The sequence below is a fragment of the Scyliorhinus torazame genome, chromosome 7 (genome assembly GCF_047496885.1).
Source record: "Scyliorhinus torazame isolate Kashiwa2021f chromosome 7, sScyTor2.1, whole genome shotgun sequence".
Classification (NCBI taxonomy): domain Eukaryota; kingdom Metazoa; phylum Chordata; class Chondrichthyes; order Carcharhiniformes; family Scyliorhinidae; genus Scyliorhinus; species Scyliorhinus torazame.
The window spans coordinates 168510190-168533668 of NC_092713.1; the positions used below are offsets into that span (position 1 = coordinate 168510190).

Sequence of the window (23479 nt, forward strand, 5' to 3'; positions counted from 1 at the left end):
TTTGGAAAAATGGCCTTATCCCAGATCTTAAGGTCCACAGCCACAATGTCCTTAAAATCCCTGGCCAAAGGTAGGATTACTATCGGTCATGCTGGTGTCCTTCTGTACTTCCTACAAACTTCACAGCAAACACTAACCTGTTCTATCAGTTTAGTATAGTCTTCATCCCTTACCCCTGCATCCTTTAATAAATTTTTCAGCCTCCGAGGAGACGGATGTGCAAATTGCCTATGCAGTTTTAATACAACAAGCTTTTTATCAGCGAAAGTCCCATTTTCAACTGCCATTAACACATCCTTACCCACTCTACTTGAAATATTATTTTTCAGTAATGGAATACAATAGTGTCCCGACTGTGTAAATTGTAAGTCCACCGTCTTTCCAAAAACTGTTGCATTATCCTGTTCCATATCCAGTTTCTTGTGTGCTTTCTTCATCGACGGTCTGTTCAGAAGCTAAGGTATCTCACTTGATACAACATCCGTGCTAATGAAATGATTCACTCCGGCAATATTATAAGGGATCACCACTCTTTTCAGCGACTTCAGAGTATTATCATCCCCAAACCTGAAACTTGTGGAACTTTCAAATCCCTTAACCTTGTTACGACTTTCAGCATTCAAGGAGTCCAGGTAACATTTTAACCAGTCAATTCCACACACAGTAGATGTGCAGTCACTGTCCAATACAGCACAACTGAAGGATTCTGCAACCAACACCCTCATTACCGGCGTAAAACTGCTTGTTAATAGGACAATGTCTTTTCTCGGAACACTATCTTTTTCCCCTTCTGACTCTTCCTTGTCATGTGTCGCTTCAAACACTCTATCATAAAGTTTTGGACAGTTGAAGACATAATGGTATTGAGAGTCACATCGAAAACATCGATTTATCATACCCCGGGCATTTCTGGGATTCATCTTCCTACTGTAAGTTCTAACTGGGTTTCTGTCTTCATAATTTCCTTGTCTCGATCTCCTTCTATAGTCTTGGGCCCTGTTCGTAGCCGTACAATTTTGCCATCCTGTTAGTAGTGTATCTTCCATATTCTGCTTTATAGCAGACTGACCTATTTGAGTCATCAGAGCCATCGGAATCGAATGTTTCCCCAGAAACTTCTTTAAAGCTTTTGTCATCTTATCGAATAAGGTATCCTCATCCGTAAACTGAACTCCTGTCAAAACCAGGAGCCTATCCATGTTGCTCACTCTAGCACAGTCAAGTAATTTAAAGGCCAACACAGACTGTGGAAATTCCAGGTTGTGTTTCTGCAGTCTTTTATATAGTCTGCCAAATTCCATTATATAGTCTTCCATGGAGAATTTCTCTATTTTCTGGAACTTATCAAATTCCGACCATGCTTCATACGCACTTAACAAGTCATCTTTCTTGTAAATCTTATCCATGTAATGTAATAAAGTCTCCAGACCAAGCCTTCTGAGTCTAACTCTTCCAATTCGAGCTCAGAAAGCACTTTGTTTCGGATTTTACTGTCATAAGGTCGAGAAAGAGCCAATGCCATACCTTATTTTCTCTTTCCCAAGGCAGTTACCTTAGTCCACATAACTACTGCACTTCTCCATTGGTCGTACAATTCCCTTTCAGAAAATAAAGGAGGATAGTCATATCCAGCCATCTTTATCCTGGGTTCAGCCATGTATCTTTTTTTTTTCCTTCTCACTCACTCCTTGATTTGATCAGAAAAAGTTGTATCTTTCAAACCTTCACATTTGCACAGCAACCATCCTCTGCTACCATTGTTATACGTTTTAGTTACCGTTGTATGAAGAGTCAGAAGTCCTGTTCCTATTCACCAAACACCTTTTATTTCACTTCCACAACCTCTGCTCAAAACTCTAACAACACACCACCTGACACAAGGGCCACCTGAAGCCCCTTTACATATCAGTGTCAATCATTGGATACTTAACATAAATGAGACAACTAATTGCAATGTCTCTTAATGCATTACTGAACTCTTAACCCATTACTTAACATGTGCTGGGAATATCTCGGTGTTTCAGTGTGAGCTGGGAATATCTCAGTGGTTCAGTGTGTGCTGGGAATATCTCAGTATTTCAGTGTGTGCTGTGAATATCTCAGTGTGTCAGTGTGTGCTGGGAATATCTCAATGTTTCAGTGTTTGCTAGGAATATCTCAGTGATTCAGTGTGTGCTGGGAATATCTCAGTGGTTCAGTGTGTGCTTGGAATATCTCACTGTTTCAGTGTGCTGGGAATATCTCACTGTTTCAGTGTGTGCTGGGAATATCTCAGTGCGTGCTGGGAATATCTCAGTATTTCAGTGTGTGCTGGAAATATCTCAATGTTTCAGTGTGTGCTGGGAATATCTCAGTATTTCAGTGTGTGCTGGGAATATATCAGTATTTCATGTGTGTGCTGGGAATATCTCAGTATTTCAGTGAGTGCTGGGAATATATCAGTATTTCAGTGTGTGCTGGGAATATCTCAGTATTTCAGTATGTGCTGAGAATATCTCAGTATTTCAGTGTGTGCTAGGAATATCTCAGTGTTTCAGTGTGTGCTGGGAATATCTCAGTATTTCACTGTGTGCTGGGAATATCTCAGTATTTCAGTGTGTGCTGGGAATATATCAGTGGTTCAGTGTGTGCTGGGAATATCTCTGGTTCAGTGTGTGCTGGGAATATATCAGTATTTCAGTGTGTGCTGGGAATATCTCAGTATTTCAGTGTGTGCTGGGAATATCTCAGTGTTTCAGTGTGTGCTGAGAATATCTCAGTATTTCAGTGTGTGCTGGGAATATTTCACTGTTTCAGTGTGCTGGGAATATCTCACTGTTTCAGTGTGTGCTGGAATATCTGTGTGTGCTGTGAATATCTCAGTGGTTCAGTGTGTGCTGGGAATATCTCACTGTTTCAGTGTGCTGGGGATATCTCATTGTTTCAGTGTGTGCTGGGAATATCTCGGTATTTCAGTGTGTGCTGGAAATATCTCAAAGTTTCAGTGTGTGCTGGGAATATCTCAGTGGTTCAGTGCGTGCTGGGAATATCTCAGTGCGTGCTGGGAATATCTCAGTATTTCAGTGTGTGCTGGGAATATCTCAGTATTTCAGTGTGTGTTGGGAATATCTCAGTGTTTCAGTGTGTGCTGGGAATATCTCAGTGGTTCAGTGTGTGCTGGGAATATCTTGGTGTTTCAGTGTGTGCTGGGTGTATCTCAGTGGTTCAGTGTGTGCTGGGAGTATCTCACTGTTTCAGTGTGCTGGGAATATCTCAGTGGTTTGGTGTGTGCTGGGAATATCTCACTGTTTCAGTGTGCTGGGAATATCTCACTGTTTCAGTGTGTGCTGGGAATATCTCAGTGTGTGCTGGAAATATCTCAATGTTTCAGTGTGTGCTGGGAATTTCTCAGTATTTCAGTGTGTGCTGGAAATATATCAGTATTTCAGTGTGTGCTGGGAATATCTCAGTATTTCAGTGTGTGCTGGGAATATCTCAGTATTTCAGTGTGTGCTGGGAATATATCAGTATTTCAGTGTGTGCTGGGAATATCAGTATTTCAGTGTGTGCTGGGAATATCTCAGTATTTCAGTGTGTGCTGGGGATATCTCAGTATTTCAGTGTGTGCTGGGAATATATCAGTGGTTCAGTGTGTGCTGAGAATATCTCAGTATTTCAGTATGTGCTGAGATTATCTCAGTATTTCAGTGTGTGCTGGGAATATCTCAGTATTTCAGTGTGTGCTGGGAATATCTCAGTATTTCAGTGTGTGCTGGGAATATATCAGTGGTTCAGTGTGTGCTGGGAATATCTCAGTGGTTCAGTGTGTGCTGGGAATATCTCAGTATTTCAGTGTGTGCTGGGAATATATCAGTGTTTCAGTGTGGGCTGGGAATATCTGAGTGTTTCAGTATGTGCTGAGAATATCTCAGTATTTCAGTGTGTGCTGGGAATATCTCACTGTTTCAGTGTGCTGGGAATATCTCACTGTTTCAGTGTGTGCTGGGAATATCTCAGTGCGTGCTGGGAATACCTCAGTATTTCAGTGTGTGCTGGAAATATCTCAATGTTTCAGTGTGTGCTGGGAATATCTCAGTATTTCAGTGTGTGCTGGGAATATATCAGTATTTCATGTGTGTGCTGGGAATATCTCAGTATTTCACAGTGTGCTGGGAATATATCAGTATTTCAGTGTGTGCTGGGAATATCTCAGTATTTCAGTATGTGCTGAGAATATCTCAGTATTTCAGTGTGTGCTAGGAATATCTCCGTGTTTCAGTGTGTGCTGGGAATATCTCAGTATTTCACTGTGTGCTGGGAATATCTCAGTATTTCAGTGTGTGCTGGGAATATATCAGTGGTTCAGTGTGTGCTGGGAATATCTCTGGTTCAGTGTGTGCTGGGAATATATCAGTATTTCAGTGTGTGCTGGGAATATCTCAGTATTTCAGTGTGTGCTGGGAATATTTCACTGTTTCAGTGTGCCTGGAATATCTCAGTGGTTCAGTGTGTGCTGGGAATATCTCACTGTTTCAGTGTGTTGGGAATATCTCAGTATTTCACTGTGTGCTGGGAATATCTCAGTATTTCAGTGTGTGCTGGGAATATATCAGTGGTTCAGTGTGTGCTGGGAATATATCAGTATTTCAGTGTGTGCTGAGAATATTTCACTGTTTCAGTGTGCTGGGAATATCTCAGTGGTTCAGTGTGTGCTGGGAATATCTCACTGTTTCAGTGTGTTGGGAATATCTCACTGTTTCAGTGTGTGCAGGGAATATCTCAGTGGTTCAGTGCGTGCTGGGAATATATCAGTGCGTGCTGGGAATATCTCGGTATTTCAGTGTGTGCTGGAAATATCTCAATGTTTCAGTGTGTGCTGGGAATATCTCAGTGGTTCAGTGCGTGCTGGGAATATCTCAGTGCGTGCTGGGAATATCTCAGTATTTCAGTGTGTGTTGGGAATATCTGTGTGTGTCAGTGTTTGCTGGGAATATCTCAGTGTTTCTGTGTGTGCTGGGAATATATCAGTATTTCTGTGTGCTGGGAATATCTCAATGTTTCAGTGTGTGCTGGGAATATCTCTGTGTGCTGGTTATATCTCGGTGTGTGCTGGGAATATCTCAATGTTTCAGTGTGTGCTGGGAATATCTTGGTGTTTCAGTGTGTGCTGGGTGTATCTCAGTGGTTCAGTGTGTGCTGGGAGTATCTCACTGTTTCAGTGTGCTGGGAATATCTCAGTGGTTTGGTGTGTGCTGGGAATATCTCACTGTTTCAGTGTGCTGGGAATATCTCACTGTTTCAGTGTGTGCTGGGAATATCTCAGTGCGTGCTGGGAATATCTCAGTATTTCAGTGTGTGCTGGAAATATCTCAATGTTTCAGTGTGTGCTGGGAATGTCTCAGTATTTCAGTGTGTGCTGGAAATATATCAGTATTTCAGTGTGTGCTGGGAATATCTCAGTATTTCAGTGTGTGCTGGGAATATCTCAGTATTTCAGTGTGTGCTGGGAATATATCAGTATTTCAGTGTGTGCTGGGAATATCAGTATTTCAGTGTGTGCTGGGAATATCTCAGTATTTCAGTGTGTGCTGGGGATATCTCAGTATTTCAGTGTGTGCTGGGAATATATCAGTGGTTCAGTGTGTGCTGAGAATATCTCAGTATTTCAGTATGTGCTGAGATTATCTCAGTATTTCAGTGTGTGCTGGGAATATCTCAGTATTTCAGTGTGTGCTGGGAATATCTCAGTATTTCAGTGTGTGCTGGGAATATATCAGTGGTTCAGTGTGTGCTGGGAATATCTCAGTGGTTCAGTGTGTGCTGGGAATATCTCAGTATTTCAGTGTGTGCTGGGAATATATCAGTGTTTCAGTGTGGGCTGGGAATATCTGAGTGTTTCAGTATGTGCTGAGAATATCTCAGTATTTCAGTGTGTGCTGGGAATATCTCACTGTTTCAGTGTGCTGGGAATATCTCACTGTTTCAGTGTGTGCTGGGAATATCTCAGTGCGTGCTGGGAATACCTCAGTATTTCAGTGTGTGCTGGAAATATCTCAATGTTTCAGTGTGTGCTGGGAATATCTCAGTATTTCAGTGTGTGCTGGGAATATATCAGTATTTCATGTGTGTGCTGGGAATATCTCAGTATTTCACAGTGTGCTGGGAATATATCAGTATTTCAGTGTGTGCTGGGAATATCTCAGTATTTCAGTATGTGCTGAGAATATCTCAGTATTTCAGTGTGTGCTAGGAATATCTCCGTGTTTCAGTGTGTGCTGGGAATATCTCAGTATTTCACTGTGTGCTGGGAATATCTCAGTATTTCAGTGTGTGCTGGGAATATATCAGTGGTTCAGTGTGTGCTGGGAATATCTCTGGTTCAGTGTGTGCTGGGAATATATCAGTATTTCAGTGTGTGCTGGGAATATCTCAGTATTTCAGTGTGTGCTGGGAATATTTCACTGTTTCAGTGTGCCTGGAATATCTCAGTGGTTCAGTGTGTGCTGGGAATATCTCACTGTTTCAGTGTGTTGGGAATATCTCAGTATTTCACTGTGTGCTGGGAATATCTCAGTATTTCAGTGTGTGCTGGGAATATATCAGTGGTTCAGTGTGTGCTGGGAATATATCAGTATTTCAGTGTGTGCTGAGAATATTTCACTGTTTCAGTGTGCTGGGAATATCTCAGTGGTTCAGTGTGTGCTGGGAATATCTCACTGTTTCAGTGTGCTGGGGATATCTCACTGTTTCAGTGTGTGCAGGGAATATCTCAGTGGTTCAGTGCGTGCTGGGAATATATCAGTGCGTGCTGGGAATATCTCGGTATTTCAGTGTGTGCTGGAAATATCTCAATGTTTCAGTGTGTGCTGGGAATATCTCAGTGGTTCAGTGCGTGCTGGGAATATCTCAGTGCGTGCTGGGAATATCTCAGTATTTCAGTGTGTGCTGGGAATATCTCAGTATTTCAGTGTGTGTTGGGAATATCTCAGTGTTTGTGTGTGCTGGGAATATCTGTGTGTGTCAGTGTTTGCTGGGAATATCTCAGTGTTTCTGTGTGTGCTGGGAATATCTCAGTGTGTGCTGGGAATATCTCAGTTGTGTGCTGGGAATATCTCAATGTTTCCATGTGTGCTGGGAATATCTCTGTGTCAGTGTGTGCTGGGAATATCTCAGTGGTTCAGTGTGTGCTGGGTATATCTCGGTGTGTGCTGGGAATATCTCAATGTTTCAGTGTGTGCTGGGAATATCTTGGTGTTTCAGTGTGTGCTGGGTGTATCTCAGTGGTTCAGTGTGTGCTGGGAATATCTCAGTATTTCAGTGTGTGCTGGGAATATTTCACTGTTTCAGTGTGCTGGGAATATCTCACTGTTTCAGTGCGCTGGGAATATCTCAGTGGTTTGGTGTGTGCTGGGAATATCTCACTGTTTCAGTGTGCTGGGAATATCTCACTGTTTCAGTGTGTGCTGGGAATATCTCAGTGCGTGCTGGGAATATCTCAGTATTTCAATGTGTGCTGGAAATATCTCAATGTTTCAGTGTGTGCTGGGAATATCTCAGTATTTCAGTGTGTGCTGGGAATATCTCAGTATTTCAGTGTGTGCTGGGAATATATCAGTATTTCAGTGTGTGCTGGGAATATATCAGTATTTCAGTGTGTGCTGGGAATATCAGTATTTCAGTGTTTGCTGGGAATATCTCAGTATTTCAGTGTGTGCTGGGAATATCTCAGTATTTCAGTATGTGCTGAGAATATCTCAGTATTTCAGTGTGTGCTGGGAATATCTCAGTATTTCAGTGTGTGCTGGGAATATATCAGTGGTTCAGTGTGTGCTGGGAATATCTCAGTGGTTCAGTGTGTGCTGGGAATATCTCAGTATTTCAGTGAGTGCTAGGAATATATCAGTGGTTCAGTGTGTGCTGGGAATATCTCAGTGGTTCAGTGTGTGCTGGGAATATCTCAGTATTTCAGTGTGTGCTGGGAATATCTCAGTATTTCAGTGTGTGCTGGGAATATATCAGTGGTTCATTGTGTGCTGGGAATATCTCAGTGGTTCAGTGTGTGCTGGGAATATCTCAGTATTTCAGTGTGTGCTGGGAATATATCAGTGTTTCAGTGTGTGCTGGGAATATCTGTGTTTCAGTGTGTGCTGGGAATATCTGAGTGTTTCAGTATGTGCTGAGAATATCTCAGTATTTCAGTATGTGCTGGGAATATCTCAGTATTTCAGTGTGTGCTGAGAATATCTCAGTATTTCAGTGTGTGCTGGGAATATCTCGGTGTTTCAGTGTGTGCTGGGAATATCTCAGTGTGTGTGTGCTGGGAATATCTCAGTATTTCAGTGTGTGCTGGGAATATCTCAGTGTTTTTGTGTGTGCTGGGAATATCTGTGTGTGTCAGTGTTTGCTGGGAATATCAGTATTTCAGTGTGTGCTAAAGTGCTTCTAAATATTTTGAGATTACCGTTACACTAATTAAATAAATCAAATTGATTATAGAAAATTCTTTATTTGGACTCTGTAGCTTAGAACAATGCTGCTGTGCACAGCGTACATAGAACAATCTCACTAAATGTTAGGACGGCTGCTGGAGAATTTACAGATCTGTGCAACATCAACAAGGAAAGTCATCTATCACCACAGAGGATTTAACAAGGAGCAGCTGATGTCAAGACACACGCGCACACACGGGCGTGCGTGCACAGCCACAGAGTAATCTTGTGACTGCAGACTTTGTTGGATAACAAGAGCAGGGAGACTAGGGGCGACACGGTGGTGCAGTGAATAGCACTGCTGCCTCACGGCGCCAAGGGCCCGCGTTTGATCACAGCCCCGGGTCACTGTCCATGTGGAGTTTGCATATTCTCCCTGTGTCTGCGTGGGTCTCACCTCCACAACCCAAAACGATGTGCAGGATAGGTGAATTGGCCACGCTAAATAGCCCCTTAATTGGAAAAGCAGACTTGGGCACTCTTCAGTTTATTTTTTTTTAAAGAGCAAAGAGTCTAGATGAAGTTTCCCTCCCTAATACAGGAATACTGAGATCTGCTATGTCAGCACAAAATCTGAGGCCCTTTCTGGTCTCCAAGCCTCAGATACAATGCCCGAGCAAACTAAGACATTGGGAAAATGCACCAGGCAAATTTTGAACCGACGGTATACTTATGTCTCCCCTGGTTGAAACAGTGAGTAGCCACACCACGCTGACATTGTACATCTCCGGTATGAAGCTGCTGAATTTTCAGATCTGAGGTCTGCCACCAGTGGAGGTGCTCCCTCTTGAGAATCAAAAAGTTGAGCAAGCGTTGCTTGAGGTTGGGGGCGAAGGAGGGAAACAAAATTAGTCACAGTCCACACCCCATTAGGTAACCAGCAGCCTACACTGTGGATGCATGTATGTGAATATCAGGAAGGATGGATCAAACTCTTACTGTGTGGGCACACCCATGAAGCATGAAAAGCTGAACAAGACGTCACAGAGTTAACTCCTACCATGAGTCAGAAAGTGGGATGAGATTTTATACAATGGTATCACGTGGGAAACTGCTGGAGATTGTGAAAGCATAGAAGCCTAATTTGTCAAATGTCCTAAAACTGAGGCTGATGCTAATCCACTGCAGTCCTTATTAGAAACCAAGTTTATTTTACAAGGTTAAGATAATAAACATACCGCTCAACAGCCAGTTCACAGTTTGACGTTTGCTGCACATTGATGATCAGTTTCTTCTCTATTCCCTGTCGCAACTTAAAATACAGTTTCTCTCTGTCCTTCGGCACCGCACTGTGAAAACAACAGAAGAATCTGTGATTATTCCCTCTTTCAACTCATCACTCTCTCCATATCTACTCTGTTACTAACTGTCATGAGTCTGCCTGGTGACAGTAGACAGTAGCAGTAGACAGTATTCAAAGGGGCCTCAATTGGTATGCGTCTCTTCCAGTAAAGTGTTTACATAGAATACCTATAGTGCAGAAGGAGGCAGTCAGCCCATCGAGTCTGCACCGACCCTCTGAAAGAGCATCCTATCAAGGCCCAATCCTCCACCTTATCCCTATGACCCCACCTAACCTTTGGATACTTAGGGGCAATTTAGAATGGCCAATCAACCTAACTTACACACCTTTGGACTGTGGGTGGAAACTAGAGCACCCGTAGGAAATCTACGTAGAGACAGGGAGAATGTGCAAATTCCACACAGACAGTGACCGAGGTCGGAAACAAACCTGGGTCTCTAGTGCTGTGAGGCAGCAGTGCTAACCACTGGGCAACCTTGCCGCCAGTTTAGATAATACAGAAGTTTATATAATAATCAAATGTGAATAACTTATGGAGGAGAAACAGATTATAGACAATTGGGAAGGTCCCTGAGATATACATATGTTAATGTATAGTTAAGGAATTTGATGGGGGCAGACATCAAACGGCATAATCAAAGAACAACAAAGGTATAATTGACCAGGCCCTGAGATGGAAGAGAGACAGTTAACACCTAGGCCAGTTTCCAGCCACCAAGTCTGAAGGCCAAATTTACAGCAAACAAGCTTCCAAGTCTTAAGAGTCAAGTCAGTGTAGAAACCCTTCATAATAGCAGTTTTAAAATATCTTCACTGGACCAGGTAAAAGACGGTTCCCAGATTAGAGTATCACCCCTGTATTGTGTGGCAGCTATATCTGGTTATTCAATTTGGATGTTGTTTGCGGAACAGGGGAAGTCTTACAGAGTTCAGGTATCGTAGATATATTTGGTAACAAGGAGTACATTCTATAAAAACTGTGTTTAGTAATTCATAGTGTGATGAATGTACGAAATTGGTCTATATATTGTGTTATATCTATGTGGTACAGTGATAGTTTTCAAAGCCTGGGTTAGAGTTGTTGTAGTGGTATGTTTTAAAAATCCTAGTTGAAAAGAAAAACAGACACTGTGACTGCAAAAGGGTGCCATTAAGATGTCTTACAAGTGGGATCATCGTTATTTCAAACCATGCTTATGTTTGCTTATGTTTAAAAGGAAAGACTAATGGGTTTCTGTTATGATTTCTGAGGAGTAAATAATTATGGGCATTGTGTTTCAATTTAAGTAAATTAGGTCATGGGATCGGAGTGGGATAAAGATTATGTAGTAATGGGAGGAGCAAGGTCTGTACCAGGTCTTTAGCAGTCCGTTTAGTTTTGGCTGTGAACAGAACAGCAGCTTCTGCAAAAAGGCTGTCAGGTTGAGCAGTGGTCTGACACAGGCAAGAATCAGCAGGCTGTTTCCTGACTGGATCTCTCTCTCTCCATGCAGTTTTAAAAATATATAAATTTAGAGTGCCCAATTATGATTTTTTTCTAATTAAGGAGCAATTTAGTGTGGCCAATCCACATAGCCTGCACATCTTTGGGTTGTGGGGACGAGACCCACGCAAACCCGGGGAGAATGTGGAAACTCCACACGGACAGTGACCCAGGGCCGGGATCAAACCTGGGTCCTCAGCGCCGGAACAGCCTGTGCTAATCACTGCACCACCGTGCCGTCCCCCTCCATGCTGTCTTTTAAAGGAATTATTTATCCAGAGGCTGATAAGTACTCACGTGTTTATTAACTTGATTCAAAATTGGATTTTGACCCATGATGGGTTTTGCTTGATTGGAAATAAAGAAGGTAGCAGTCAGGGGTTAAAGTGTTTCATTTTATTGTTAAACATTGTTTATCTGGTAATTGTAAGTTATATTTCTTTGCTGTTAATATTAGTTTAATGCTGTGTTAATAGTAAAGGTTGTTTTAATGTTACAGATCTGGGTTAAGGGGATGGGTGGAGGCGTGTGCTTCAGTAATGTGCTCTTTCCAAAGGCCGGTGCAGACACGATGGACCGAATGGCCTCTTTCTGCACTGTAAATTCTATGATTCTATGATACCATATCTCCATTCGCGTGTGGAATCACTCCTGGAGCAAAGTATTCTTTTCCTCACAGTTTCACAAATTAAAGAAAATTGTTGAGCCCTCGTCCAGTTTTCTAATATAAATTGGGGTTTGGTCCGGAATCTTAATGATACATCTTAATTGTGTGAAAGTACAGTCGTCCTGTTTGTGTGTTTGTCTCTTGACTTTAATAAATAGTCTTTAATAATTGTTACACGGCAACTGGGCTGATTGCTGGGGTTTCACTTGTCTCCTCACACCAAAACAAAATAAAACTATACACACCCACGAATCGGTGTTCCATATAGGGATACCCTCGCGGAACTCATCAGTGTGCTTCGTGACACTAATGTATCAGGCTGCTTGTCAGCTATTCAGTAGTCGATGAGGAGAAACTTTCTCCTATTTAATATTGGGAATTATCGGGTTTAGTTCCTTACTCAAAACCTCATTCACTCGCCACTGACTCCATCCTTCAGTGTAGGCTAACCTACACTGGTCAAGTAACAGCTTAATTTTAATATTCTCATCCTTCTTTTCAAATCCCTCTATGTCCTCGTTCCCCCCCCCCCCCCCCCCCCCAACCCCCCTCCATCTCTGTCATCTCCTCCAACCCCTCAACCCGCTGAGATATTTCTACTCCTCTAATCTGGCCTCTTGTACATCCCTAGTTTTAATTGTTTCATCATGGGTGGCCGTGTCTTCAGCTGCATTGGCCCAATTCTCTGAAATTCTATCCCTAAACTTCTCTGCCTCTTCCTTTTAGACCTGTCTTAAAACCTACCATGCCTTAGGCCATCTGGCCTGATCTAGCCTTATGTGGATCTAATTTAATGCTTTTGAATTTTTTTTACATTAAAGGCACTGTATAAATACAAGAGCAGGGAAAGTTAAGAGGAAATTTAATCAAGTTGTTCAGGGAGTAAATGTTGTCACTGGGAGGAAAATAGGCAAAATTAGGGTTTTAATGTCTTTTGGAAATCCGAGCACACTACATCGACAGGTTCCCCTTTATTCACCTTGCTTGTTACTTCCTCAAAGAACTCCAACAAATTAGTCAAACACAATTTCCCTTTCACAAAACCATACTGACTCTGCCTGATAACATTAAGATTTTCTAAGTGCCCTTCTATAACCTCCTTAATAATACACGGTAGCATTTTCCCAATGACAAATGTTTGGCTAACTGGCCAACAGTTTCCTGCTTCCTGTCTCCCTCCTTTCTTGAACAGAGTTACATTCACTATTTTCCGACTTGATGAACCTTTCCAGAATCTAGAGAAGTTTTAAAAATCAAAACCAATGCATTTACTATATCAGAAGCTACTTCTTTTAAGTAGCTTCTAATAGTTTTCTCAATAATCTTTAGCAGGTGATTGTAATTGTTTTAAGTTCCTCCCCCCCACTTTCACCTCAATTAACAATTATTTCTGGGATATTATTAGTATCCGCTAAATGAAGATCGACATAGAATATCCATCCAATGCCATTTTCTTACTTCTCCATTCCCACCCTCTGGGAGTCCAATGCTCACTTTAGTCACCCTTTTCCTTTTTATTTTTTAAAAGGTACCCAATTCATTTTTTCCAATTAAGGGGCAATTTAGCATGGCCAATCGACCGACCCTGTACATCTTTGGGTTGTGGGGGTGAAACCCACATCGACAAGGTGAATATGCAAATTCCACACAGACAGTGACCCGGCACCTCGGCGCCGCGAGGCAACAGTGCTAACCACTGCACCGCAGTGCTGCCTATTTTCCTTTTTATTTAATTATCTATTTATTTTAAAATAAATTTAGTATACCCAATTCATTTTTTTCCAATTAAGGAGCAATTTAGCGTTTTCAATCCGCCTACCCTGCACAAGTAACCCCTTTGGGTTGTGGGGGCGAAACCCACGCAAACAAGAGGAGAATGTGCAAACTCCACACGGACAGTGACCCACAGCCGGGATCGAACCTGTAACCTCAGTGCCGTGAGGCAACAGGGCTAACCCACTGCGCCACCGTGCTGATTTTCCTTTTTAAATACCGATAGAAACTCTTTTTTTTAAAATTCGTTCACGGGATGTAGGCGTCGCCAGCATTTGTTGTCCATCCCTGAGGGCATTTAAGAGTCAACCACATTGCTGTGTCTGTAGAGTCACATTTAGGCCAGACCAGGGAAGGATGGCAGATTTCCTTCCGTAAAGGACATTCGTGAACCAGATGGGTTTTTACAACTATCGACAATGGTTTCATGGTCATTAGACTTTAATTCCAGATTCCACCATCAGCCCTGAATTCAAATTCTACCATCTGCCTTGGTGGGATATGAACACATGTCCCCAGAGCATCACCCTGGGTCTCTGGATTACTCGTCCAGTGACAATACCACTACGCCACTGCCTCCCCTAAATCTGCTGTTGCATTTCTCACGAGATTTCTCTCGTATTCTAATTTCTCATTCTGTGCTGGTTTCTATTGTCTGTCCAATCTTTTCATCTGCCAATAATCTTCACTGATGTAATGTAAATCTGTACTGTTAAGAAAGTTCTGTAAATTGTTTTGAGAGACAGTGAAATGTGCTGAACAAAGGCCATGAGAAATGCTAAATTCAAGGTGTTCTTTTTTTTACTTTAACAGCTGACTAATTACAAACTTGGCACCAATTTCCGAAGCACCAGCATCCTGGTGCCCAGTTTTAAATCACATTTCAATCAAGTCACCTGAAATTGCCTTTACCATCATCCTCCTTCACTTCAAGAGAGACGGTGAAGTTGTAGCTGTCACTCTCAGGGCTTGCATCGCCCATGTCTTTTACTTCTGCTGCTTGTTTAGAAGATCGGCGAAAAGCAGTTGAAAAACTGTACAGGATTCGACTGACCTGGAGAGAATCAGAAACATGCAGCTTTAGATCCACAGCAATGCTCTGCCTACATGATGACTTATAAAGTTCCGGTTAGACCCCATCCAGAATCCAGGGTTCCCACTTCAGGAATTGGTCTTCCATAAGACCATAAGACATAGGAGCGGAAGTAAGGCCATTCGGCCCATCGAGTCCACTCCGCCATTCAATCATGGCTGATTTCAACTCCATTTACCCGCTCTCTCTCCATAGCCCTTAATTCCTCGAGAAATCAAGAATTTATCAACTTCTGTCTTAAAGACACTCAACGTCCCGGCCTCCACCGCCCTCTGTGGCAATGAATTCCACAGACCCACCACTCTCTCGCTGAAGAAATTTCTCCTCATCTCTGTTCTAAAGTGACTCCCTTTTATTCTAAGGCTGTGCCCCCGGGTCCTAGTCTCCCCTGCTAATGGAAACAACTTCCCTACATCCACCCTATCTAAGCCATTCATTATCTTGTAAGTTTCTATTAGATCTCCCCTCAACCTCCTAAACTCCAATGAATATAATCCCAGGATCCTCAGACGTTCATCTTCGAGGGAATACAGCACAGATCCATCAGAAAGATACCAGGATCGGACTTCCGGGTGCGGCGATGACCAGCTGAGTCGCACGTTTCGGCACCTCCCGTTGGAACGGACTTTTGGGCTCTTATTAGGAGCCCCAACGGCAATTTTTAACGGCAAAAATCACTGTGCGGTGAAATAGAAGGGAATCCCCCCGGATATATATGGAAAAAGGAGAGGATAGCGGCCGGATTGCAGTGGATCCTTTGGAGCAGCGGCAAGGAAGGGAAGCTCGAAGCAAGATGGCATCGGAAGGTGGCCGTTTGGTATGGGGCCCGGAGCAACAAGAGTTCCTGCGGCGCTGTGTGGAAGAGCTGAAGAAGGAGGTGTTGGCCCCGATGCTACAGGCGATTGAAGGGCTAAAGGAGGCGCAGAGGACCCAGGAGCTGGAGCTTTGGGTCGTGAAGGCAAAGGCTGCTGAAAATGAAGATGAAATACAGGGCCTGGTGGTGAAGACAGAGACGCATGAGGCACAGCACAAAAGGTGTGTGGAGAGGTTGGAAGCCCTGGAGAATAATTCGAGGAGGAAGAATTTAAGAGTCCTGGGTCTTCCCGAAGGCGCAGAGGGGGCGGACGTCGGGGCATATGTGAGCACGATGCTTCACTCGCTAATGGGACCGGAGGCCCCGACAGGCCCTTTGGAGGTGGAGGGAGCTTATCGAGTTCTGGCGCGAAGACCAAAGGCTGGAGAAATACCTCGAGCCATAGTGCTGAGGTTCCACCACTACAACGACAGAGAGATGGTCCTAAGGTGGGCGAAGAAAACTCGGAGCTGTAGGTGGGAGAACGCGGTGATCCGCGTATACCAGGATTGGAGTGCGGAGGTGGCGAGAAGGAGGGCAAGTTTCAATCGGGCTAAGGCGGTGCTTCACAAAAAGGTTAAATTTGGAATGTTGCAACCGGCGAGACTGTGGGTCACACACCAAGGGAAGCACCACTACTTTGAGACGGCAGAAGAGGCGTGGACGAGAAGCTGGAATAGTCTGGCGAGAGAAAGAGCTTCTGGGATAAAGTGGTGGGGTGATTATGTGGGGTGAGGAAGGGGAAAGGGAGGGGAAGGGGGGGATGCTTTTTCAATTTGTTAAATTTTCAATCCTGTAACCTTTCTCTCTTCCCCTCATTGGGGGGGGGGGGGTATGAGGAACTGCGGGCGCCGGTGGGAAGGGGAAGGAGAAGGGAACTGCGCCATTAGGGGCGGGGCCGAGTGGGAAACGCGGGAGTTGCTCCCGCGCTAGGGTAATTATGGCGGGAACAGGGACGCAGGAAGGTGGGGGCCTCGCACAGAGAGAGGCCGAGGGCAAACGGGGAAGCCGAGGTCAGCCAGAGTTCGCTGACTTCTGGGAGTAACATGGGGGGTGTAGTTACGCTAGAGGGGGATCTAGCGGAGGGGGGGGGGGGGGGGGGAGTTTATTGGGTTGCTGCTGCTAAGGGGAAGGGGGAGCTGTTATGGGGCAGGGTGGTTGAGACGGGAGGGCACCGTCGGTGGGATATACGGGTACGTGGGAACCGGGTAAGGAGCTGGATTAAAAAAGGGGATGGCTAGTCGACAAGGGGGGGGGGGTAAAGAGCCCCCCAAACCGGCTGATCACGTGGAATGTGAGAGGGCTGAATGGGCCGATTAAAAGGGCACGGGTACTCGCACACCTAAAGAAATTAAAGGCAGATGTGGTTATGTTGCAGGAGACGCACCTGAAACGGACAGACAAGGTTAGACTACGTAAAGGATGGGTGGGACAGGTGTTTCATTCAGGTCTAGATACGAAGCATAGGGGGGTGGCTATTTTAGTGGGGAAACGGGTACTGTTTGAGGCAAAGACCATAGTGGCGGACAGTGGGGGTAGATATGTGATGGTGAGTGGCAGATTGCAAGGGTGGTTCTGGTGAACGTATACGCCCCGAACTGGGATGATGCAAACTTCATGAGGCGTATGTTGGGGCGTATCCCGGACCTGGAGGCGGGAAAGTTGGTAATGGGGGGAGACTTCAATACGGTGCTTGATCCAGGGCTGGACCGGTCGAGGTCCAGGACCGGGAGGAGGCCAGCAGCGGCCAAGGTGCTTAAGGACTTCATGGAGCAGATGGGAGGAGTAGACCCCTGGAGATTTATTAGGCCTAGGAGTAAGGAGTTCTCATTTTTCGTCCATGTTCACAAGGTATCAAGGTATATTCACGGATAGACTTTTTTGTCCTGGGAAGGGCACTGATCCCGAAGGTGACAGGGACGGAGTATACGGCCATAGCCATCTCGGACCACGCTCCACATTGGGTAGATCTGGAGGTAGGAGAGGAAAAAGAACAGCACCCACTCTGGAGAATGGATATGGGCTTATTGGCGGATGAGGGGGTATGTCTAAGGGTGAGGGGGTGTATCGAAAGGTACTTGGAGCTTAATGACAATGGAGAGGTTCAGGTGGGAGTGGTCTGGGAGGCGTTGAAGGCGGTGGTCAGAGGGGGACTGATATCCATAAGGGCACATAAAGGGAAGCAAGAGAGTAAAGAAAGGGAGCGATTGTTGAGAGAACTTCTGAGGGTGGACAGGCAAAATGCAGAGGCACCGGAGGAGGGACTGTACAGGGAAAGACAACGGCTACATGTGGAATTTGACCTGCTGACCACGGGTAAGGCAGAGGCACAGTGGAGGAGGGAATGATGCATTTCCTGGATCAGCTGGAATTCCCGAAGGTGGAGGAGCAGGAGAGGGCGGGGCTGGGAGCGCAGATTGAGATGGAGGAGGTGGTAAAAGGGATTGGGAGCATGCAGGCGGGGAAGGCCCCGGGACCGGACGGATTCCCGGTGGAATTTTACAGGAAATATATGGGCCTACTGGACCCGCTTTTGACGAGAACCTTTAATGAGGCCAGGGAAAGGGGGCAGTTGCCCCCGACTATGTCGGAGGCGACGATATCGTTACTTTTGAAGAAGGAAAAAGACCCGCTGCAGTGTGGGTCCTACAGGCCCATTTCCCTTTTGAACGTAGATGCTAAGCTCCTGGCCAAGGTGATGGCGACGAGGATAGAGGATTGTGTCCCGGGGGTGGTCCACGAGGATCAAACTGGGTTCGTTAAGGGGAGACAGCTGAACACGAACATACGGAGGCTGCTAGGGGTGATGATGATGCCCCCACCAGAGGGGGAGGCGGAGATAGTGGTGGCGATGGACGCCGAGAAAGCATTCAACAGAGTGGAGTGGGACTACCTGTGGAAAGTGTTGAGATTTGGTTTTGGTGAAGGGTTCATTGGATGGGTACAGCTGCTATATTGGGCCCCGGTGGCAAGTGTGATCACGAACAGGCAGAGGTCTGACTACTTCCGTCTTTATAGAGGGACGAGGCAGGGGTGTCCCGTCTCCGTTACTGTTTGCATTGGCAATTGAGCCCCTGCCATAGCATTGAGGGGCTCCAGGAAGTGGAGGGGAATACTTAGGGGAGGAGAAGAACACCAGGTATCATTGTATGCAGATGATTTATTGCTGTATGTTGCGGACCCAGTGGAGGGGAAGCCTGAGATAATGCAGACACTCAGGGAGTTTGGGGAATTCTCGGGGTACAAATTGAATATGGGGAAGTGTGAGTTGTTTGTGGTGCATCCGGGGGAGCAGAGTAGGGGAATAGATGATTTACCGCTGAGGAAGGTGACAAGAGATTTCCGGTACTTAGGGATTCAGATAGCCAGGAGTTGGGGAACCTTACATAGGCTAAATCTAACACAATTGGTGGAACAGATGGAGGAGGATTTTAAGAGATGGGACATGGTGCCCCTGTCACTGGTGGGTAGGGTGCAGGCGGTCAAAATGGTAGTCCTCCCGAGATTCCTTTTTGTGTTTCAGTGCCTCCCGGTGATGGTCACAAAGGCTTTTTTCAAGAAAATCGAGAAAAGTGTCATGAGTTTTGTGTGGGCTGGGAAGACCCCGAGAGTGAGGAGGGGGTTTTTGCAGCGTAGCAGGGATAGGGGGGACTGGCACTACCGAGCTTAAGTGAGTACTATTGGGCCGCTAGTATCTCAATGGTGTGTAAGTGGATGGGAGAAGGGGAGGGAGAGGCGTGGAAGAGATTGGAGATGGCGTCCTGCAAAGGAACCAGCCTACAAGCACTGGCGACGGCGCCGTTGCCGTTCTCCCCGAAGAAATACACCACAAGTCCAGTGGTGGTGGCAACACTGAAAATTTGGGGGCAGTGGAGACGACATAGGGGAATGACGGGAGCCTCGGTGCGGTCCCCGATAAGAAATAATCATAGGTTTGTCCCAGGGAGAATTGATGGGGGATTTAGAGCATGGCAGAGAGCTGGGATTGTGCAACTGAGGGATCTGTTTCTAGACGGGACGTTTGCGAGTCTGGGAGCGCTGACGGAAAAATATGGGTTGCCCCAAGGGAATGCATTTCGGGTGGGTCCTCAGGGGTGTTTTTGTATAGATATTTGTACTTGGTTATGTATATTGGATTGCTTGATTGTATTATTTGGGAGAGCTATTATTTTTGTTATGGCAGTTGCCATTTAGTTTATATATTATTTATTTATTTGTTAAAAACGGTCACTGTTATTTATATTATTTTATTGTTGTAAAAAGGGGAAAAACCTTTGTACTGTTTTGTTTGGCCGAAAAATTTGAATAAAATATATTTTTTTAAAAAAGAAAGATACCAGGATCAAAAGAGAAAAATAAGGTGGTCAGGTTACATAACTAAGATTTATTCTGTGGAGTATAAAATATTACGGGGTGATCTGATTGAGGTATTTGGTGTTGCCGGGATGCATTGAAAGTAACCTCAAATTGATATGTAGGCAGTTCATGACTGATCAAAAGGATACAGGAAATCCAGAAATCTCTCTCCCAAAAAGGATAAAAATTGGAGCTTTGAGCCCAAATCAATAGGATTGTGTTGGGAAGGACAGCAAGAAATATAGAGCCAAGCCAGCTAGATGGAGTTCAGATCAGCCATGATTTGATTGAATGGCTCAAAGACTAACTCCTATTTCTAATGTTCCTACAAGAACAGAGTAGCTCTGGATGGAAACATATACAACTACAGTGTAACCTCTACACTCCAAAATGCTTGGGACCAAATCATTTCTGGATTTCTGAATCTTTTTGCACAATAGAATGCCATTACAATGTCTAAGTCCAGTGTTTTTCAAGCAACTTTCTTTAACAAAGAGTTTCACAGGCATTCTTAAAGGGCTCCACACACAATTTTCAGGTCTCTCGTTCTCTCTCTCTCTCTCGCTGCGATTCCCTCATTCACCAGCACCGGATTTAGTTCTCTGCAATTTCCCTAACAGGGTAAGAATTACTATGGATGGGCACATTGCTGGATAGTTGGAACATATTCATCCATCACCACTTCAAAACTTTCAGAAGCGGCCCCAAAGTTCCTAGACCCGGACCCGACTCCGACCTTCCTACACACAGTCTCGGTCCCGACCTTCCGACACCCGGACCGGGCCCCAACCTTCCTACACCCGGACTCGACCCCAACCTTTCTACACCCGGAGTCGGCCCCAAGCTTCCTACGCCCGGATTCGGCCCCAAGCTTCCGACACCCGGACTCAGCCCAAAACTTCCAACACCCGGACTCAGCCCCAATCTTCCTACATCTGGACTCGGCCCCAACCTTCCTACACCCAGACTTGACCCAACCTTCCAACACCCGGACTCAGCCCCAACCTTCCGACACCCGGACTCAGCCCCAAACTTTCCTACACCCGGACTCGACTCCGACCTTCCTACACCCGGACTCGGCCCCACCCTTCCTACACCGGGTCTCGGCTCAGACCTTCCAACACCCGGACTCGGCCCAACCTTCCTACACTCGGACTCGGCCCCGACCTTCCTACACCCGGACTCGGCCCCAACCTTCCGACACCCGGACTCGACTCCGACCTACCGACACCCGGACTCGACTCCGACCTTCCGACACCCGGACTCGGCCCCGACCTTCCTACACCCGGACTCGGCCCCAACCTTCCTACACCCGGACTCAGCCCCAACCTTCCGACACCCGGACTCGACCCAACCTTCCTACACCCGGACTCGACCCAACCTTCCTACACCCGGACTCGACCCAACCTTCCTACACCCGGACTCAGCCCCAATCTTCCTACACCCGGACTCGACTCCGACCTTCCTACACCCGGACTCAGCCCCAAACTTCCTACACCCGGACACGACTCCGACCTTCCTACACCCAGACACTGCCCAAACGTTCCTACACCCGGACTCGACTCCAACCTTCCTACACCCGGACTCGACTCAAACTTTCCTACACCCGGACTCGACTCCGACCTTCCTACACCCGGACTCGGCTCCGAACTTCCGACACCCGGACCCAACCTTCCTACACCCGGACTCAGCCCCAACCTTACTACACCCGACTCCGACCTTCCTACACCAGGACTCGGCTCCGACCTTCCGACCCCAACCTTCCTACACTCGAACTCGGCCCCGACCTTCCTACACCCGGACTCGGCCCCAACCTTCCGACACCCGGACTCGACTCCGACCTACCGACACCCGGACTCGACTCCGACCTCCGGACTCGGCCCCGACCTTCCTACACCCGGACTCGGCCCCAACCTTCCTACACCCGGACTCAGCCCCAACCTTCCGACACCCGGACTCGACCCAACCTTCCTACACCCGGACTCGACCCAACCTTCCTACACCCGGACTCGGCCCCACCCTTCCTACACCGGGTCTCGGCTCAGACCTTCCGACACCCGGACTCGGCCCAACCTTCCTACACTCGGACTCGGCCCCGACCTTCCTACACCCGGACTCGGCCCCAACCTTCCGACACCCGGACTCGACTCCGACCTACCGACACCCGGACTCGGCTCCGACCTTGCGACACCCGGACTCAGCCCCGACCTTCCTACACCCGGACTCGGCCCCAACCTTCCTACACCCGGACTCAGCCCCAACCTTCCGACACCCGGACTCGACCCAACCTTCCTACACCCGTACTCGACCCAACCTTCCTACACCCGGACTCAGCCCCAATCTTCCTACACTCGGACTCGGCCCCAACCTTCCTACACCCGGACTCGACCCAACCTTCCTACACCCGGACTCGACCCAACCTTCCTACACCCGGACTCAGCCCCAATCTTCCTACACCCGGTCTCAACTCCGACCTTCCTACACCCGGACTCAGCCCCAAACTTCCTACACCCGGACACGACTCCGACCTTCCTACACCCAGACACTGCCCAAACGTTCCTACACCCGGACTCGACTCCAACCTTCCTACACCCGGACTCGACTCAAACTTTCCTACACCCGGACTCGACTCCGACCTTCCTACACCCGGACTCGGCTCCGAACTTCCGACACCCGGACCCAACCTTCCTACACCCGGACTCAGCCCCAACCTTACTACACCCGACTCGGACCTTCCTACACCAGGACTCGGCTCCGACCTTCCGACCCCAACCTTCCTACACTCGGACTCGGCCCCGACCTTCCGACACCCGGACTCGACTCCGACCTACCGACACCCGGACTTGACTCCGACCTTCCGACACCCGGACTCGGCCCCGACCTTCCTACACCCGGACTCGGCCCCAACCTTCCTACACCCGGACTCAGCCCCAACCTTCCGACACCCGGACTCGACCCCAACCTTCCTACACCCGGACTCAGCCCCAACCTTCCGACACCCGGACTCGACCCAACCTTCCTACACCCGGACTCGACCCAACCTTCCTACACCCGGACTCGGCCCCAATCTTCCTACACTCGGACTCGGCCCCAACCTTCCTACACCCGGACTCGACCCAACCTTCCTACACCCGGACTCGACCCAACCTTCCTACACCCGGACTCAGCCCCAATCTTCCTACACCCGGACTCGACTCCGACCTTCCTACACCCGGACTCAGCCCCAAACTTCCTACACCCGGACACGACTCCGACCTTCCTACACCCAGACGCTGCCCAAACGTTCCTACACCCGGACTCGACTCCAACCTTCCTACACCCGGACTCGACTCAAACTTTCCTACACCCGGACTCAGCCCCAACCTTACTACACCCGACTCCGACCTTCCTACACCAGGACTCGGCTCCCACCTTCCGACCCCAACCTTCCGATACCCGTACTCGAGCCCGACCTTCCTGCACCCGGACTCGACACCGACCTTC

The 23479-nt window shown here is 46.9% G+C and overlaps 1 protein-coding gene across 2 annotated transcripts in view; it reads right to left on the bottom strand.

Moving 5' to 3' along the window:
• The window catches only part of rabgap1l (RAB GTPase activating protein 1-like), a 934074-nt gene that overhangs the window by 674438 nt on the left and 236157 nt on the right, over positions 1–23479 (bottom strand). Inside the window, exons 6-7 of one of the 2 annotated variants that reach the window (XM_072511772.1) lie at positions 14591–14748; positions 9647–9757 (exon numbers count right to left, since the gene is read on the bottom strand). In XM_072511772.1, coding sequence (XP_072367873.1) covers positions 9647–9757; positions 14591–14748 — 269 coding nt within the window. The remainder of the gene's footprint in view (positions 1–9646; positions 9758–14590; positions 14749–23479) is intronic. The other variant, XM_072511773.1, reaches the window with a different exon arrangement.